The following is a 19,757-nucleotide window of genomic DNA, read 5'->3' on the forward strand; positions in this document are numbered from 1 at the left end:
GGCCTCCCCAGCGCAGAGCTGAGCAGAGCTGATGAGAACCTCCCTCGACCTTCCGGCCACACTCTGTAAAGCACCTCAGGGTACTGCTGGCCTACTTGGCCACCAGAGCACGCTGCCGGCGTCCACCGCAGTGTGCTGCCAAGACGGAGGGAACTCGAAATGAACCTGAACATCGATTGGGAGAGGGCGACGGGACGCGGCGGGGCGGGAGGGGCCGGCCCGAGAACGCCACCGACCCACCGGGGACTGTCACTTCCGGGAGCCGCCCCGCAACTTCCGGTAACATCCGCATCCACTTCCGGGTGGACCAGCCACCTCTGCGCATGCGCATCAATTGCCTCCTGCTCGGGGGCGCGGCCTGGAGGCACGGAAGCGCGTGTCACGAGCGGGGCGGGGCGTGCAGGCTCCTCCGCCCGCGATTGGCGGAAGGTGTGGGCGACGGGGCTGAGGCGCTCTCTGATTGGCGCTCTCGATGCGGGGCGGGGCCTGGAGCTGGCGGGAGCTGAGCGCAGCGCGCGAAATCCCTTCTGCAAGCGGCGGCGGGAATGGTGCTGCGGGGCGGCGGCGATCCCGAGGGCACGCGGTGAGCAGGGGGTGGGCAGCCCGGGGGTGGGCAGCCCGGGGGTGGGCAGCCCGGGGGTGGGCAGCGGGCGGAGGCTGACGGCTCGGCTCTTCGCAGGGACGATGGCCCCGCGGTGTCCGCCCTCAAGCGCCTGGAGCGGTCGCAGCGCACGGACCGGCTGGACGCGCTGTTCGGCTTCGAGCGGCCCGCGGAGCCCTGCGAGCGGACGGGCTGGCTCATCAACATGCACCCGGTACGGAGCGGTTGAGGGGGGAGGGATCTGCCAGCCGGGCTGAGCGAGGAGCCGGGCTGAGAACGCCGGGCCTGATTGCAGACCGAGGTGCTGGATGAGGACCGGCGGGCGGTGAGCGCTGTGGACTATTACTTCATCCAGGATGATGGCAGCCGCTTCAAGGTGTGCCCTGCACCCTGCCAACCACCCCCTGGGCCCCCCTAACCAGTACGGTTGAAACAGTGTATGTGTTTGTGTGCTCCCCCCCAGGTGGCCCTGCCTTACAGACCCTACTTCTACGTGGCCACCCAGCAGGTGAGAGCCAGCCCTGCCCTCGCTGTGCTGTGTGGGGCCGTGGGGGTACAGGGCTGAGCTGTGCTCCTCTGCAGGGCTGTGAGCGGGAGGTGTCCTCCTTCCTGGCCAAGAAGTTCCAAGGGAAGATTGCAAAGCTGGAAACTGTCCCAAAAGAAGATCTGGATCTGGTGTGTATTCCTCAGCGCTTTCAGGCAGGGGATAAAAAAGGGGATGGGGAGAACAGGACAGACTAGTGCAGGTGGAAGGGACCTTCAGAGATGAGGAGCACCGCAGGGCTAAGAGTTAAGGCACATTGGACCAAATGCCTTATAAACACTGATGGACACAGGCATCACCCACCTCTGCGAGTCCTGAAGGGAGCAGTGTGCTCCGCCTCAACTTCTTACCCATGTCTGCACTATATATCAGAAGTTGCTCAGTGTTACTATGGTATTGTTAAGGTTGGGAATGATCTCTAAGATCCCCGAGTCCAACCCCAACCCACCCCATTGTGCCCACATCCCTCAGTGCCACATCCCCACAGTTCTGTAACACCACCTGCAGGGACGGTGACCCCACCACCTCCCTGGGGCAGCTGTGCCACTTCATCCCTCTCCATGAGCGCACACTCCAGACGTGCAGCAGCACAGTCAGCCTTCCCCAGCACCCCGTGTGCTGCACAGTCAGCCTTCCCCAGCACCCCGTGTGCTGCACAGTCAGCCTTCCCCAGCACCCCGTGTCCCGGCCATCTCGCCGTCCTCCCTGATGTTCCCGTTGCTTTGCAGCCCAACCACCTGGTGGGGCTGAAGCGACACTACCTCAAGCTGTCCTTCAGCACTGTGGACGACTTGGTGAAGGTGCGGAAGGAGATCTCCCCCGCTGTGAGGAAGAACAGGGAGCGCAACCAGGCCAGCGACGTCTACACATCCATGCTGTCAAGGTGAGAGTTCTTCCTGCGGCACTTGATCGTTAGTGTGATGTTCCTTAGGGGTTTTCCGTTCTGAGAACTGAATCCTTGTGTGATGGTTTGTGCAGCTCAGTGCTGTGCCTCAAGAGGGCCCCAGCGCCCCTTGGATGCACTGTCTGGTGGTGGTTCCTCTGCCTGCAGCCTTCTGGAGTCCCTTGTGCCCTGCAGAAGATGGCCCAGTTTCAATCAGGGCACTGAGAGCATCCTCAGCACGGGCTGTGACTGAAGGAAAAACAAAACAAAGCTTTTTTCTGCCAGAATGGGCAGCTGTTTACAGAACTGGAAACACAGTAGATAATACCACAAGTTTCTGAAGTCTGCCAGAAAAAATGCGAATGAAAGATTTGACCTTCTCTTTGTTTTCCTGTTCCTGAAGTCTGATTTCAGTTCAAACATATATGAGGAAGAAGAATCAAGGGGAATAGCATTCTCTGCTTGCCTGGAAGGTGTACATTTGCTGTTCAGCTCCTGGGCTGCTCCTTTATCTTTAGGCTTTTTACCTTATTTAATAAATCCAAAACCATCTTGTTACACGGATATCTGTGGGATTTTGTCAGCACCTCTGCACAGATGTAGCACATGAGTATAAGAAAAAAGTGGACATCGGATGGAGAGTGAAGGGATGCTGTCAGTCCTGAGGACCATCCTTGCACAGAGATGGTCGTTGTATTAAGGGGAAACGTTTCTCACTCTGTTCTTTGCCAACTTCTGTCTGCTCTTTGGGTGTTGCTGCTGTTGTGTTGCTCTCATGTACAGCTGGTGCTATGTGCGAGATGAGCGCTGACTTTCTGACGTACAGGAGCTGCTTTCCTCTGCTCCCTGCAGTGCTCTGGCTGGAGGCAGCCTGACCACAGCAGAGGAAGGAGCTTCCAGAAGGATCACCAACCAAATGGACAACATCGTGGACATGCGGGAGTACGACGTGCCCTACCACGTGCGGCTCTCCATCGACCTGAAGATCCACGTGGTAAGGGATGAGGAGGCTGGAAAAGCCATGCCTTCCTACTGCTGCCCTCCCACCTCAGTCACGTGCTTGGTGTGCAGCCCCAGTCTGTGCCTTTCCCCCGAGTGACGCTCAGTCTGCGGAGCTCTGTTCTTAGCCTACACACAGAAGTGCTGCTGGGAGCAGCCTTGCAGTGAGGCTGTGCCTGCTGTTCTGTCACCAGGCTCACTGGTACACCGTGCGCTACCGGGGCAGCACCTTCCCCCCCGAGATCACCCGGCGGGACGAGCTGGTGGAGCGGCCGGTGAGTGTCTGCGTGGGGCTGTGTACACGGGGGCTCTCCTAGGAGCTGACTTCCAGCAGTCATCCCCAGCGTGCAGCTGGTGTCACTCCGTGGCATTCATGGGGTTTAGTGCTGTCGAGTTGGGTGCGTGGTTACCAGGAGGAGCTGGTTCACGTGCTGCACCAGTACTGGGTTTGGTGAGCTTGATGGGAATCACCTTCGATTCTGCTTTAAAGTCTGTTTCAATGTGTTTGGCTTTATTCAGGATCCCGTTGTCCTGGCTTTTGACATTGAAACCACCAAACTCCCCTTGAAGTTTCCTGATGCGGAGACGGACCAGATCATGATGATCTCCTACATGATTGATGGGCAGGTGATGGAACAGCAGAGCTACCAGCCACGAAGCTGGGGAGCAAGCTGCTGTTTCAGCTGCAGCCAGGAGATGCAAGTTCTGTCTCTTGGTCACCTCCCCAGGGCTACCTGATCACAAACAGGGAGATCGTCTCTGAGGATATTGAAGACTTCGAGTTCACTCCCAAGCCAGAGTATGAGGGTCCCTTCAGTGTCTTTAATGAACCAGATGAAGTGAGTATGTTCTTCCTGGCAGACACGGCTGCTTTTTACACACCTGGGTCTCTTGTTGGCCAAAGAGAGCTAATTGCACAGCACTCTGTCGCACTGGAAGACTTAGGGGGCCCTGGAGAAACTCAAGGCAAGGCTGGATGTGGCTCTGGGCAGCCTGGTCTAGTGGTTGTTGACCCTGCCCACAGCTGAGGGGGTTGAAACAAGATGGTCTTTAAGGTTCTTTTTAACCCAGACCATTCTATGATTCAGTAGGTTCTGGCAAGCTTCTTGATAAGAGTACAGTAGGGTTTCTGGCTGGGTGGAGAGAAGAGGGGAAGGGCGGAGTAAACTGCATGATATGCAATGTCTTCCTGTCCTGGAGATGAAGTTGCTTCATGGTTTTTATTCTTCCATTTCACACTAGGCTCATTTAATCCAGAGGTGGTTTGAACATGTCCAGGAGACCAAACCTACCATCATTGTCACGTACAATGGAGACTTCTTTGACTGGTAAGATCAGGAATGAAAGCTAAACCGGTTCCTCCCGAGAAGGTGTGACCTGAGCTGTGGGTCAGGGTCGGGTACAGCCCTGATGTCCTTCCCCTTGTGTCACTCCCAAGGGGGCTGGGTGGGACACGCTGTCATGTCACTGAATCCTGTGTTCAGTGCCTTTGAAATAACGAACTTCTGCAGAGCCCTTTTCATTTACACCATAACTCTGCCATGCAGGAAGCTGTCACTGAGGCCAGAGAGCTCAGATAAAAAATTGCATGTGATTTGTAATGAAGTGGTTGTGGAACTGTTGGTGGAGATGAAGGGAAATGGCTGTTGTGTTCCTTCTGTCCCACACGGCCTCTTCCCACAGGCCCTTTGTGGAAGCAAGAGCTGCAGCTCATGGAATTAACATGTACCAGGAAATTGGATTTCAGAAGGACAGTCAGGGAGAGTACAAAGCATCACAGTGCATCCACATGGACTGTCTCAGGTACCACATCCTGCCTTTCCACTGCGTACCTGCATTGTTATCTCCTGGATTTATATAAAATACCGAAAATTGGACCATATCTTGACCCACCAGCCCGCCTGGCATGGGGAAAACAGGAAAGGACACGTTTGTGTGAGGTTGAAATCTGCCTCAGAAACTGAGGCTTTGGTGGAATTTCCCCATGGACCAGTGTTTAGAGGGTGGTTGACTGGTCTTGCAGTCCTGGTGGTATCTCCTCGTGCAGTGAAACATTTGTCTTTAAGTCACTGAGGTATGAGAGTGGGAACAGTGTCAACCTGAGCGATGGACTAACGTCCTGGTCAGGATTTAAATGTATAGTAGAGAAGCAGTCAAGGTTCTGTTTGCATTTCGGAGCCCTTTCTGAAGGTGAGGGCTGGCTTCTGTGCACACATTCTCATTGTTCTGTCCAGGTGGGTGAAGAGAGACAGCTACCTCCCAGTGGGAAGTCACAACTTGAAGGCAGCAGCTAAAGCAAAACTGGGCTACGACCCAGTGGAGCTGGACCCCGAAGAGATGTGCCGGATGGCTACAGAGGAGCCTCAGGTATTCCCAGGGTACACGTGGTTTAATGGGCACGGTGGGGATGGGTTGATAGTTGGACTTGATGAACCTAGTGGCCATTTCCAACCTTAACCATTCTGTGTTTATCATTGAGCTGCTGTATCACACGCAACTGGGACTGATTGGGCTGTCACCCTTCCCCAACAGACCCTGGCCACCTATTCAGTGTCCGACGCCGTTGCCACCTATTACATGTACATGAAGTATGTGCATCCTTTCATTTTTGCCCTGTGCACCATCATCCCCATGGAGCCCGATGAGGTGAGTGCACTCTGAGAAGAACAAATTGCCTGCTAGGCAAAGGGCTGCATCTCCCACGTCACCCAGATGTGCTGGCAATAGGGTTGACTCCTGCTGCCATGATCCATTCCAATCCGTGTCACCAAAGGAGGAGGAGTGCACTTGGAGGCTGCTCCTTTATTTCCACCCCTGCCATCCCATGAGCAGAGCCATCCTGATCCCAGGACCCGCGTGCAGCACTTCTGAGAGCAGGTTTGCTTTCTCTTGCAGGTGTTACGAAAAGGTTCTGGGACGCTGTGTGAGGCACTGCTGATGGTTCAAGCCTATCATGCCAACATCATCTTCCCCAACAAGCAGGAGGAGGAATTCAACAAGCTGACAGAGGATGGCCATGTGTTGGACTCAGAGACATATGTTGGAGGCCACGTGGAAGCGCTGGAGTCGGGGGTGTTCCGCAGTGACATCCCCTGCCGCTTCCGAATGGTAAAGGGCCCTGCAGCCATCCTGTGTGTGCAGGGCACGGTGCTCTGGGGGGATCCTCCACTGCTGTTAACGTTCCCTATCTGCTTTTGCTGGAGTTGGCCAATACCTTTGGTGCTCTAGATGGCTGAAGCTGCTTGGGGCTGAGCTGGGAAGGGGTGGGGAGCTCTGTGGCCTCAGACTGGCCGTTCGTAGAATTGCTTCAGAGGCAGAGGAGCAGCTCTAGTTTCTTCCCTGTGCTGTGTTTAGTTCTGGTGTCAGTGAGCTGGGCCTTTGCCTGCACCTCAATATGCTATTCTACAGTTTGGTCTCCAAAGTGGAGCCAGCACCCAGCAGTGCCTGGGCTGGAAGCAGCCTCAGCACTGTGCCTATGCCCCTGCAGAACCCTGCTGCCTTTGACTACTTGGTGCAGCACGTGGAGAAGACGCTCCGGCACGCTATTGAGGAGGAGGAGCATTTGCCATTGGATCAAGTCACCAACTTCCAGGAGGTAATGTCATCCCCTTCCAGACAGAGCTTGACCTGGAGGCCCAGAACAAAGCTTTTGGTGGCAGCAGGGTCCCACTGCTGCTCTCCCTAATGCTCCTCCTTTGATCCTTCCAGTCTTTAGTGCCTCTGTGTGGAAGTAAAGGACCAAGTTCAACATGTATTTGGCATGTTAATTCCTTCCTGAGTTTCATTTCTGCATCATCTCTCCACAGGTCTGCGATGAAATCAAAGTCAAATTGAATTCCCTGAAGGATGTTCCTAACCGAATTGAGTGTCCCCTTATCTACCATTTAGATGTGGGGGCCATGTACCCCAACATCATTCTGACCAACAGGTTGCAGGTGGGTGACATCAGGACAGTCTCTGTTTTGTCTTTCAGATGTCTTTCTCTGTCATCTCACTGCTTTGAACAGCAAGGGGTGAACTTTCTGCTCAGGGCAGGGGCATCAAATAAGGGTGGGGTTAAAAACCAAGTGCCCTCTGACATCTGCTTCTCTCCTCCTCAGCCCTCAGCGATGGTGGATGAGGCCACATGTGCTGCCTGTGACTTCAACAAGCCAGGGGCCAACTGCCAGCGCCGGATGACGTGGCAATGGAGAGGAGAATTCAGTGAGTACGATGGACACCTCGCTGTCCCACTCAGCGAGGCCGAGTACAGTAGGGACCTCGCTGTCCCACTGGATGATGCTGAGCCTGATTCCTGCTTCTCCTCTGGAAAACTCCCCGTTGCCATCCTTGCAGTGCCTGCGAGCCGCAGTGAGTACCACCGCATTCAGCAGCAGTTGGAATCGGAAAAGTTCCCTCCTCTCTATCCTGATGGAGCACCCCGTGCCTTCCATGAGCTCTCCCGAGAAGAACAAGCCAAGTATGAGAAGAAGCGGCTGGCAGGTAAGAGTCAGTGCTGTGAGCCAGGGCTCTTCCACCCCCTCTGTGTGTCCACCTCCTCCATCCACAGTGGGCACCAACCACAAAGAAACTCCCCGTGTTATTCCTTTGGCCAGATTACTGTCGCAAAGCCTACAAGAAGATCCATGTCACCAAGGTGGAGGAGCGGGTCACCACCGTGTGCCAACGGGAGAACTCCTTCTACGTGGACACAGTGCGAGCTTTCAGGGACCGCCGCTACGAGTTCAAGGGGCTGCACAAGGTGTCGGGCTGAGTCCTGCTGCAGTTGTCCTCCTGAGGACGGGGAGTTCTCACTGCTGAAAGCCTGAGCCCCGAAGGGTGGCTTTGTTCGGCCTTTGTACTCAGTAGGGAAAGCGTAGAATGGTTTGAGTTGGAAGGGACCTATAAGGGTCATCTGGCCCATCTCCTTTGCAACGAACAGGGGCACCTGCAGCTGATCAGGTGCTCAGAGCCCCAGCCAGCTCACCTCGGGTGTCTCCGGGGATGGGGCACACACCACCTCCCTGACTCTGTCCCTTGCAGGTGTGGAAGAAGAAGCTGTCTGCAGCCATGGAGACAGGAGATGCCTCTGAAGTGAAACGCTGCAAGAACATGGAGATCCTCTACGACTCCCTGCAGCTGGCACACAAGTGCATTCTCAATTCTTTCTATGGCTACGTCATGCGGAAAGGGTGAGTCTGAGCTGGCGTTGTTGCTCAGTCCTCCAGAGTGCACCCAGGGTTGTTTTGGGGAGGCTGCCACTCACTTCACCTGCTTCCATAGCACAGGGCTGGGTGATCCCTGGCACACTTTCCTCTTGCTTCTGTTAATGATTTCTGGTCTTTGAGACCCGTAGTGTTGAGCAATAAGGGACAGCAGTCTTCTCTATTAGTGTTTCTTCTCTGAAGAACCATTAAGAAGGAAAGGAGAGCTATCTACCAAGGCGCAGTACTGCTTTGTTCCTTGCTCTTCTCCCTCTGGATGCCTTCCTGCCCTTTTCCATAGCTTTCCTACTCCATAGCTTTTGGGCTAGCACTGCATCCCCTTCACTCCTCTGTTCCCAGAGCTCGCTGGTACTCCATGGAAATGGCCGGGATTGTTTGCTTCACTGGAGCCAATATCATCACGCAGGCCAGAGAACTGATAGAGCAGATTGGGTGAGTATGTGCTGAGCTGGGAAAGAAAGGTGATTCTGCACACAGTGAGGGTGGGGTTTGTGGAGCAGAGAACTGGTTGGAGCACATTAGATGCTGAAAGTTCAGTGTTTTGTGTTGGAGATTCAGATTGTGGTCTGTCTGCTGCCTTATGAGGGCTCACTTTGCAGGACAGGAGAGCGGGGTGACAGGCTGCATCCCCCATGGCGGCAGCAGCAGAGCTGTTATTTGGTGTATCACCTGCTTTCCTGAGCAGTCTTCCTTCTTTCCTTAGGAGACCTCTGGAACTGGATACAGATGGGATTTGGTGTGTCCTTCCCAACAGCTTCCCAGAGAACTTTGTCATCAAGTCAACCAACGCCAAGAAACCAAAGGTGACCATCTCCTACCCCGGTGCTATGCTGAACATCCTGGTGAAGGTGAGTCTTGCACCCATCCCTGGCAGCTCTGCAGTCTGGGGAAATGAATGGAGGACTGACAAGGAGAGGAAAAAATATGGTATCTCCTGGAAGAAGCAGCCCAGCTGTTGAGTCAGGCTGTTCTTTTGGGGCTGTGCCTGCAGGAAGGCTTCACAAACGATCAGTACCAGGAGCTGCAGGACCCAGCCTCTCTCACCTACGTCACACGCTCAGAGAACAGCATCTTCTTTGAGGTGGATGGGCCGTACCTGGCCATGATCCTCCCAGCTTCCAAGGAGGAGGGAAAGAAGCTGAAGAAAAGGTAGGACTCAAAGCTTGAAATACTCTTATGTTCCCAGGTCGCTTTGGATTTTCCTTCTGAGGTCTTTTCATATCGCTTATGCTTCACCTACTCTTTTTTAAACTCACCAGGTTTAGTCTTTCTGTCTCTCAGAAGTTCTGGTAACTTCTTTCCATGACGTTTCTCCTTTCTTCTCTTTCTGGAGAAAAGGAATGGGTCTTGCTATTACATGCTGTAATACAGTAATCCTGTACAGGAATGCAGTTGTCATCAGACGTTACTGATTTATCCACAGCAACTTAAGCAGGAGCACCAGCAACCTCTATAGCCACAGACACACCCGTGGACTTGGGTCTGAACTCAAAAAAGCCATTTCCATCCTCCAGCACCCTCTGTCCTTAAAATGCTCATCCTGTCTGTGCTCTCTGCCCATCAGACAAGTTCTGACGTCTGCCATACACTGTCAGTGCCCTTCCATGCTATGTCCATGCCATAGGAATGAAGCTGATGCCAAGCACTGGATGGACACTGCACACAGGACCCTTCCCTGAGGGCCTCTTTATTCCCTGTGATTTCTGGGCGTTGGCAAAGGCTCTTATTCCTTGGTCATCCTCAAATGGAAATAGCCTACAGGTTATTGGTAGGCACCACCACCAGAGGAGGGAGAAGGCTTCACCCTTATGACCGAGTTGGGCTGTTGGGTATTCCCTGAATACATGGGGTATTCCCTGAATCATTTAGCTGAACTTACAAACCTTCCTTTTCTCTAAAGCTCTTCCTGATACCTCCCTCTTCATCTCCACCACCTTGCCCTCTCTCACCTCCTGGCCTTTACTGGTGTGCAGTTCAGAACGTTCTCCCAGTTGGTGTTGGTGGGCTGGGGCACAAAGTGTTGTGCTTTCACAGACCAAGCTGAAACAGTGTGCGCGCCCCAGGTACGCAGTGTTCAACGAGGACGGGTCTCTGGCTGAGCTGAAGGGCTTTGAGGTGAAGCGCCGGGGCGAGCTGCAGCTGGTGAAGATATTCCAGTCTTCTGTATTCGAGGCCTTTCTGAAGGGCACCACCCTGGAGGAGGTCTATGCTTCTGTGGCCAAGGTGGCTGACTACTGGCTGGATGTGCTGTACAGCAAGGTACGCATCGCTTGGCAGTTGAGCTGTCCCTTGTGCCCCTAAGGTGGTATAAAAGATGCCACAAAAGCTGGCTGGGCGCTGTGATGTTTGATCGTTAGGTTCTTGCTGTATATTTTTGTTCCCTTCAGGCTGCCAACATGCCTGACTCGGAGCTGTTTGAGCTCATCTCAGAGAACCGTTCCATGTCTCGCAAGCTGGAGGACTACGGGGAGCAGAAATCCACCTCCATCAGCACTGCCAAGCGCCTGGCAGAGTTCCTGGGGGACCAGATGGTGAAGGATGCGGGGCTGAGCTGCCGCTTCATCATCTCCAGGAAACCCGAGGGATCTCCTGTCACTGAGAGGTACACAGGTCTGGAGGCTTGTGACAGCGAGTGAGCAGGGCGAGGTGGCAGCAGGGAGTGAATGGGTGTTGTGGGGCTGAGGCTAGCAAGGAGTATTGCTCTACAGCTGTTGCACAGTGGGAAAGGGGAAAGCCCTGAGGGTCTCTGCAGTGCGGGAGGGGGGGTGCTCTGCAGCCAGGACCTTGTTCTCGGTGGGTTCTAAGTGCTTTCTTGTCTTCTCCAGGGCCATCCCCCTTGCCATCTTCCAAGCAGAGCCCAGTGTACGGAAACACTACCTCCGGAAATGGCTGAAGAGCCCCTCACTGCAGGACTTCAATATTCGAGCTGTGAGTTGAGCACGGCCTGTGGCTCTGCTGGGACAGCTCGTCCCCCTGGCACCGTGTGGGCAGCAGCCACTGGCCCTGTAGGTTCCTGTGAGGGGAAAATTTGTGTTTGAAGGATTCACAGGATAAGGAATTGATCAGGTGGTTGCAGCCAGAGGGTTGTGGTCAGCAGCTCTACATCCAGGTGGATGGTGCTGAGGAGTGGTGTCCCACTGGGGCCATCCTGGGACTGGTGCTCTTCAGCATCTTTATGGATGGCATGATTATGGGATTGAGTGCACCCATCCTTGGAGATGCCCAAGGCCAGGCTGGATGGGGCCCTGGACAACCCCATGGCAGGAGCTGGGGTTGTGTGGGCTGTAAGGTCCTTTCCAACCCACACCATTTATGAAGTGCTTAATCCTGCATCTGCTGGTAAAACCTAAACTTGTGTCCTTCTGTTCCGCTCCTTCACTCCCCACTGCTCTGCCCTGTTTGCAGATCCTGGACTGGGACTACTACATTGAGAGACTGGGAAGCACCATCCAGAAGATCATCACGATTCCTGCAGCCCTGCAGCAGGTATGGGAGTGGGAAGCGATTCTGTGCTGGTAGGGGAGCATTAGACAGGGACTGCAACGTGGGGCTGTTCCCCAGGTAAAGAACCCAGTGCCACGGGTCCGGCACCCGGACTGGCTGCACAAGAAACTCTTGGAGAAGAATGATGTGTACAAACAGAAAAAGATCAATGAGCTCTTCACTTCTGAAGGCAAGAGGCAGGTAAGGAAGGCAAGGGAAGGGTGCTGGCTGTGCTGAGCAGGGACTTGTCCTGCAGCACGCCTTTCCACTACCCTTTCTCCCCCAGGTCCTCGCCAACCAGCCCCAGGAGGGCACACCCAGCTCACAGATTGGTGACATAGAGGATTTTGGGGCCTCCAAGAGCCTTCAGCCGTCCGTTCCCATTGCGAACAAACGGAAGCGAGTCCCTACGGCAGAGGAAAGCCAGCAGATGTCCCAGAGCCTGGAGCTGTCCCAGTCCTGGCGGGAGATCCTGGGCCCTCCTCCCTCCATGGGCACCACCAAGGTGGGCAGAGGAAGCTTGGAGCTGCGAACCTGAGCCCCCTCTGCTTCCACGGGTTGGGGCTACAAAGAGAAATGCAATGGGGAGAGGCCCACTGCGGGCAAGCAGGGCCGCAGGCTGGGACAAGAGGGCCCGTCGGTGTGGCACGTGGAGTCGGGTGGATGGGAAGCACGCGCTGGTTCTTAGGGGCACCCCTCACACGCTGCTGATCCACACAGGAGGAGATTGTGGCCTGGCTGCGCTTCCACCAGAAGAAATGGGAGCTGCAGGCCCGGCAGCGCCGCGAGCGGCAGAAGAGGCGGCGGCTGGAGGACGGGGGGACGGCAGCAGGGGGAGGGGTGGTCCGCGATGCCCTCTCCAGGGGGCTGGGCAGCTACCTGCGCCGGACCGCGCGCAGCATCCTGGACCTGCCCTGGCAGATCGTTCAGGTATGGCCGCCAACCTCAAGCTCAGCTGTGTGGGATCCCCGAAGCGCTGCGTGGGCTGTGTGTAGGAGCTGATTACGTGCCGGGTCTCCCCACTCACGTCACCCCAAACCCTGGGTCCTGCAGATTGCTGAGACCAGCCAGCCTGGCTTGTTCAGGCTGTGGGCGGTGATCGGGAGCGACCTGCACTGCATCAAGCTGAGCATCCCCAGGGTGTTCTACGTCAACCAGCGAGTGGCAAAGCCAGAGGAGGGAGCAGTGTACAGGAAGGTGGGGACCTGGTCCAGCCCTGATGCTTCTGGGATGGGGAAGTAGTGCTGCCCAACCTGTGCTATGAGCGCTCCTTCCATTGGCAGGTGAACAGGATCCTGCCCCGATCAAACCTGGTATACAACCTGTACGAGTACTCAGTCCCTGAGGAGATGTACCAAGAGCATATCAACGAGATCAACGCTGACCTCTCCGCTCCAGACATCGAGGGAGTGTATGAGACTCAGGTAACCTCTCCGGTGCTCCCATTCCCTCCCTGTTTTGTAAGGAGTGCTGAGTGCTAGCTCGACGCTCTTATCGTGAATATCAATGGCAGAGGACACCTGGAAGTTAAAAATGTGATGACATGGTAACAGATCAAAAGTCCAAAGGCAGTGGAGTACTCAAATATAACCACTTGTGCATGGGCAGAGGTGCAGAATAGCAAGCAGTAGGTGGTTTGAGGTATGTCAAGGAAAGGGGGCTGGGTTTATCTGGAATTAGAAAACATAGAGACCTTTAAGCAGAGAGATCCTCCTCTAAACCAAAGCAGAACGAGAATGCTAACAGTTAAACTAGAAAAGATGAACAAGAAGACAGTTCAGAGTAAAGACGAGGAACCTTCCTCCCCATGTGGTTCTTTAATCCTCTAAAATGACTGTATAAAATCACGGTGTGCCAGAAAGAAGAGCAGGGTACAGCTTGAAATGTTAGGGAGAGCAAAGAGCAACGTAAACGAGGTTCAGCTGCACGCATGCAAAGCATCAAACCAACATGAAGTGTACTACTGCTATTAGCAATGGTAGCCTGAAAGCAAAGAGGAGAAACTGGGATGCTTGCTTCTAATCAAGGGCATTTATTCAGCATCTGAAAACCCCGTGACAGGAATATCATTGAAAAGACATTGTAGTCTCAGGATCTGACCTATATAGAAGTGGCAGAGTAGGTTGCACCGTTTTAAGAGTGGGGCAATGTGCTGAAGAAAATGTAAAGGCAAACGAATTTGCTGCTAAAATGCAATATAGAATTATGGATTGAAAATCTTTGCCTAGGCAGGGAAAGCTTGGTCTGCTCAGGGGTGTTGCTAACTATTAAATCCTCCAGCAGCAAACATCAGTTCTCTGGGTTTAACTCTCTCATTGTGGTGTTTAATTAGTAGAACTAGCTGGAACCACGAAGCTAGCCAGGAGGCGATTAAAATTAGCAACTGAAATAAAACAAGGGGTGTGTAGATGTTAAGATGCTGTACTGACATAAACACAAAAGGCAGTGAAATGGTGAAGGGATGGTGGGTCATACAGGAGCTGCAGTGGTCACGGGACCAAAGCCAGACCCGAAGCAGCACAGATCCCCATGATTCTGAGCTGGGTTGCTGCAGGGCTGAGGGCCACCGTCCCACTTCATCTCTCGGTGCAGGTGCCGCTGCTGCTGCGAGCCCTGATCCAGCTGGGCTGTGTGTGCATGGTCAGCAGGCAGCTCGCCCGGCACCTGGTGGGCCGCGAGGCCGACACCTTCGACATCGAGCACCTGGAGATGCGCTCGCTGGCCCAGTTCCCCTACCTGGAGCCAGGTGAGGCAGCGGTGCTGGCGGTGTGCCTGGGACCTGACGCCCAGCACACAGCGATACCACACGCGTGCTCTTCATCCGTAGGGAGCATCCGCCACATCTACCTCTACCACAGCTCCCAGGGCAGCAAGGCCCTCTTTGGCCTCTTCGTCCCCGTGCAGCGCAAGGCCGCCGTCTTTGTGCTGGACACGGTAGGAGCTTGGGGGGCTTTCTCCACGTGGACAGCAGTGGGTTTTCAGCAGGGATGGCTGGGTCAGGCCCGCCCTGGGCTCCCATTGTGCAGCCTCCATCCTCACCGTGTCTGGCTCTGGTTTCAGGTGCGCAGCAACCAGATGCCAAACCTCACCACCATGTTCTCAGCAGAGCGTGGTGCGCTGCTGGAAAGGGTGGGCGAGGAGCTGCTGCCTCCAGACAAGCACACCTTCGAGGTGCGTGCCGAGACCGACCCCAAAGCCATCTGCAGAGCCATCCAGAGGCTGCTGCTGGGTTACAAGGTGAGAGCCAGAGGTGCCCCGTGGCCGTGAAGGGGGGAAGGTGCTGTGGGAGGCACTGCTGCATAGAAGTGGTGTTGCTGTTGGGCTCTGCCGTGCTTGCTGCGAAGCTGGGTGCTCCAAGAAGTGCTGTCTGCAGTGCTGAAGGTGCAGTCCCCACCTGCTGTGGGATGAGGACTGTGGGCCTGACGGCCTCCAGCAGAGCAGGTGAGGTGCAGGACACGTCTTCTGCTCACAGGACGAGCGCAGGGGTCCCACGCTGATCGCCGTGCAGTCCAACTGGGAGCTGAAGCGGCTGGCGAGCAGCATTCCCATCCTTGAGGAGTTCCCCCTGGTCCCCATCCGGGTGACAGATGACATCAGCTACTCAGTCCTGGACTGGCAGCGCCACGCGGCCCGGCGCATGATCCGCCATTACCTCAACCTGGACACGTGCCTGTCGCAGGCCTTCGAGATGAGCAGGTGCCTGGGGTCAGCCACGTTGCCCTGGGGTCAGCATGCTCCTCGCTGGGTGGGGAAGAAGCTGCAGCCAAGCCGAGGGCACGTGCTCCATTCCATGGTGGGGCAGGCGTGGCTGTGCTCCCCCCTGGTGACTGTACCTCTCCCTTTCCTCCAGGTATTACCACATTCCCATTGGGAATCTCCCCGATGACATCTCCACCTTTGGCTCTGACCTGTTCTTCTCCCGCCACCTCCGGCGTCACAACCACTTGCTGTGGCTCTCACCCACGGCCCGACCAGACCTGGGGGGGAAGGAGGCTGATGACAACCGCCTCGTCATGGAGTTCGACGAGAGAGCCTCGGTGGAGATCAACAACCCCGGCTGCTACTCCACGGGTGAGGAGGGCAGAGCCAGGTGCTGCTCTGTGGGCACTGCACGGGGCTGGATGCGGTGGATCTGAGCTGGCAGTAGTGCCCCACAGCTTTGACAGTTTGGCAGTGATCCGGGCAAGGTGTGTGCAATGGGCATATCCCAGAGATGGTCTTGTGTGCAATGGGAAAATGTGCCCAGGCATCCAAGTACACATCCATTCCTAATTTATGGACGTGGATAGCAGCACTAGGAAGCCTGGGATGGAGATGGTCCTTTCTCTTGCCTGCCTGCTGAGAGGTTGTGCTTCTTCACAGTGTGTCTGGAGCTGGACATCCAGAGCCTGGCTGTGAACACAGTGCTGCAGTCTCATCACGTAAATGATATGGAAGGAGGTTCCAGCATGAGCATCAGCTTTGACGTAATCCAGCAAGCATCCCTGGAAGACATGGTGACAGGGAACCAAGCTGCCAACATCCTGGCCAGCTATGATGAAACTGCTCTCTGCTCCAACACATTCAGGTGGGGCTGGAGGAGCTGGGAGCTTACAGAGGCACATATTTACCCTGTGGCTGAGGGCACAAGGCATAACTCTGAAAGCATGTCCCTTTCTGGAAGGACGAAGGGATTGTTTATGGCCAGGGGGGTGACAGTGCTCTGTGCTCCCTGGCAGGATTCTGAAGAGCATGGTGGTGAGCTGGGTGAAGGAGATCACGCAGTACCACAACATCTATGCAGACAACCAGGTCATTCACTTTTACCGCTGGCTTCGCTCTCCTTCCTCGCTGCTCTACGACCCAGCGCTGCACCGCACGCTGCACAACATGATGAAGAAGCTTTTCCTGCAGTAAGTGAGAACAGGAGCTTGCCAGGCCCTGAGAAAGAAGGGGGGACAGGCACGGCATGGCATCTGTGTCCCGAACGCCGTTGGCACCCCCAACCACTTCTCTCTGTCGCATCTTCCAGTGGGACAGGGCTGCAGATGGGCAGTGAGGTGGAGCTGCTGCAGTGTCTGCTGCTTGCTGGACGCAGCTCCTGTGCTCTGCCTGCAGGTTGGTGGCTGAGTTCAGGCGCCTCGGCTCTTCGGTGGTGTACGCCAACTTCAACCGGATCGTTCTGTGCACCAAGAAGCGGCGTATCGAGGATGCCATCAGCTACATGGAGTACATCATCAACAGGTGGGCAGCACCTGGCTTCCCAGAGCTCTTGTAGGGTTCAGTCCGGAAGGGACCCTTAGGAGGACATGGGTGGTTACTGTGTCCTTGACAGCACCACCCCCTCCCAAGGAGAAAGCTGTTCATTAGGGCAGTGGCTGATGCTGTGGTTGACTGCAGCCTCTTCCCTCCAGCATCCACTCAAAGGAGATCTTCCACTCTCTGACTATTTCCTTCTCCCGCTGCTGGGAGTTCCTGCTCTGGATGGATCCAGCCAATTATGGAGGTATCAAGGGAAAAGTGGATTCTCGCATCCACTGCAGGGAGGTAAGAGAGAGGAAGCTCCCCAAGGAGCCGAGCTGGGGCTGAGCTGACTGGGCAGGCATCATTTGGCTCCAGGAAGCTCTGTAACGTCACTGTCTCATTGTGTGCAACTCCAGAAGGATAGCAACAAGAAGCAAGCACTGGAGGAGGCAGACAGTGAGGAAGAGGAGGAGGCAGGGGAAGAAGACGAGGAGGAGGATGGAGAGTCCAACGTGGAGGAGCTGCTGGAGAACAGCTGGAACATCGTGCAGTTCCTGCCACAGGCTGCCTCCTGCCAGAACTACTTCCTGATGATCGTGTCGGGTGAGTAGGGCCTGGCGGTCCATCCCAAGAGCCCTGCAGTAAGGTGGCTGCTGCTGCCTCTGCCCCAGCACGGGCTGACCCTGTTGGTGTCCCTGCAGCCTACATCGTGGCCGTGTACCACAGCATGAAGGAGGAGCTGCGGCGCAATGCTCCTGGCAGCACTCCTGTCAAGAGAAGAGGCACCAGCCAGGTGTCCCAGGAGGCACGAGGCGAGACGGGGGCCATGCCTGGTGGGTGCCCAACGTGGGCTTTTGGGGCTGGCACTGCTGCAACCCCAAGGGAAGGCAGAGAGCTGCCCACCTGCCCAGCCACACCTGCACTGCACTCACTTTACAGCTCTCTGCTTCGTCTCTCTAGGCATGATCACGTTCTCACAGGATTACGTGGCCAACGAGCTCACTCAGAGCTTCTTCACCATCACACAGAAGATCCAGAAGAAGATGTCTGGTTCCCGACACACCACTGAGCCATCAGACTTGTTCCCAGTGTTGCCTGGGTCCCACTTGCCGCTCAACAACCCAGCTCTGGAGTTCATCAAATATGTTTGCCAGGTCAGCAGGGTGGGCTGCCAGTGCTCTCACATCTGTGTGAGATGTCCTCAGGAGGAATCTCTTTGCTGGTGGGCTGTATAGTTAACAGAATAAGCAGTTTAAATAGTATGGTGGTCAGGAGAACGAGAAAGATTGTCACTGTGGAAGGGAATAATTGGAAAGAGATGGAGTGCTCACACGTGTCCCAGGCTAACAGCAGAAAAACTCCAAAGGAGCAATCTCCAGAAAGAGATCCTGCCCCAGTGGTGGTCAGCCCTTAAATGGGGTCTGGGAGAGGTGGAGCCAGACTCCACCCCTTCTGCTCACACAGGTGCATTACCTACACCTGTGCTCCCATGGCTGACTCAGTGCTCACCTCAGGTGATCCATCAGCGGTTCAGGCCGTGATTCAACAGCTCCCACGTGTGAGCTCAGCAGACTCTCTCTTGTAGGTGCTGTCCCTGGATGCCAACATCACCAACCAGGTGAACAAGCTGCGCAGGGACCTGCTGCGCCTCATCGAGGTGGGCGAGTTCTCAGATGAAGCCCAGTTTCGGGACCCCTGCCGCTCCTACGTGCTCCCTGAAGTCATCTGCAGAAACTGCAACTTCTGCAGGGACCTGGACCTGTGCAAAGACCCTGCGCTCTCCCAGGTACAGCCGTGGACACAGAGCTTTGGCATGGCTTTGCTGTATGCCTGTCAATCCCCGCTTCCTCTCTCACGCCCTTTGCTTGGCTCTGTGCTACTGTTCAGCCTCCCCTAAAGCCCATTTCTGTGCACCCCCTTTTCCAGCTCTCTGAGATGAGTCCCAGTGCTGTGTGCTTTGTCCTCTCCAGGAGCAGAGTTCACCCTGATTGCATCTCGCCAGGGCTGGGGACTTCCTGGGCAGCTTTGTTTGGTCGTTTCCTCTTAGGAAGAGTCTGTTCTGTGCTCACTGCCCTCCCCTTTGCCTCCAGGACGGGTCGGTGCTGCCCAGCTGGGTGTGCTCCAACTGCCAGGCGCAGTACGACTCCGACTCCATAGAAATGGCCTTGGTGGAAGCCCTGCAGAAGAAGCTGATGGCCTTCGTGCTGCAGGACCTGGTGAGCACCGGGCTGCCCTGGGGGGGCAATCAGCCTTTGCAAACAGCAGAGAGGCGTTGGTCCCACACATCTCCTCAGCCCATGGCAGCCTTTGTGCCACTCGTGTGCCCAACACAGGGCTGAGCATCTCATCCTGTCCCACCCTAAATCTCCTTTGCCTCTTAGGTGTGCAAGAAGTGCCACGGCGTGAAGGACACGCACATGCCCGTGTACTGCAGCTGTGCTGGAGACTTCGCCCTCACCATCTCCTCCCAGGTACACCCACAGCATGCTGCCTGGTGCTGCTGGCTCCCTGGGTGGTGACCATCCTGCTGGGGCCACCCAGCTGCCCCTGAGCCTTTCCTCTAAGCATTGTCTGCCCCGTGTGCTTCCCTTCTCCCTCCTTCTGCAGACCTTCATGGAGCACATCACCGTCTTCCAGAACATCGCCCAGCACTATGGCATGGCCCATCTGCTGGAAACCATCGAGTGGCTGCTGAGCACCACCCCCCAGCTCCAGCAGTGAGGCAGCTCTTGCATCCTCCATCTGAGCTTGGTTAGGGACCACTGGGTGCTGCACCAAGAGGTGAGGGGCTGTGCTTCTTGCAGCCAGCCCAGCAAGGGG

General features: G+C 55.6%; 1 protein-coding gene across 1 annotated transcript; it reads left to right on the forward strand.

Annotated features, from left to right (window-relative positions):
• The first annotated feature begins 545 nt into the window (after nucleotides 1-545).
• On the forward strand, nucleotides 546-19,752 carry POLE (DNA polymerase epsilon, catalytic subunit). Its single transcript, XM_065738819.1, has 49 exons — nucleotides 546-583; nucleotides 680-815; nucleotides 897-977; nucleotides 1,065-1,109; nucleotides 1,184-1,276; nucleotides 1,874-2,028; nucleotides 2,881-3,022; nucleotides 3,222-3,302; nucleotides 3,547-3,654; nucleotides 3,756-3,866; nucleotides 4,270-4,355; nucleotides 4,711-4,830; nucleotides 5,262-5,394; nucleotides 5,560-5,673; nucleotides 5,923-6,135; nucleotides 6,515-6,622; nucleotides 6,834-6,962; nucleotides 7,128-7,230; nucleotides 7,363-7,509; nucleotides 7,623-7,768; nucleotides 8,050-8,198; nucleotides 8,571-8,663; nucleotides 8,935-9,079; nucleotides 9,223-9,380; nucleotides 10,295-10,490; nucleotides 10,619-10,833; nucleotides 11,057-11,159; nucleotides 11,637-11,717; nucleotides 11,793-11,915; nucleotides 12,001-12,219; nucleotides 12,435-12,644; nucleotides 12,768-12,911; nucleotides 12,998-13,138; nucleotides 14,307-14,460; nucleotides 14,542-14,648; nucleotides 14,775-14,951; nucleotides 15,187-15,410; nucleotides 15,565-15,785; nucleotides 16,077-16,281; nucleotides 16,433-16,606; nucleotides 16,812-16,937; nucleotides 17,108-17,240; nucleotides 17,354-17,540; nucleotides 17,639-17,770; nucleotides 17,898-18,091; nucleotides 18,523-18,723; nucleotides 19,028-19,153; nucleotides 19,319-19,408; nucleotides 19,545-19,752. Exons 1-49 carry the CDS (start codon nucleotides 546-548, stop codon nucleotides 19,656-19,658), a joined length of 6,831 nt encoding a protein of 2,276 aa, XP_065594891.1. The 3' UTR covers nucleotides 19,659-19,752.
• Nucleotides 19,753-19,757: the final 5 nt, after the last annotated feature.

The sequence above is a fragment of the Cyrtonyx montezumae genome, unplaced genomic scaffold, assembly GCF_038088225.1.
Source record: "Cyrtonyx montezumae isolate F1298 unplaced genomic scaffold, pur_monq_1.0 scaffold_23, whole genome shotgun sequence".
NCBI classification, from domain to species: Eukaryota; Metazoa; Chordata; class Aves; order Galliformes; family Odontophoridae; genus Cyrtonyx; species Cyrtonyx montezumae.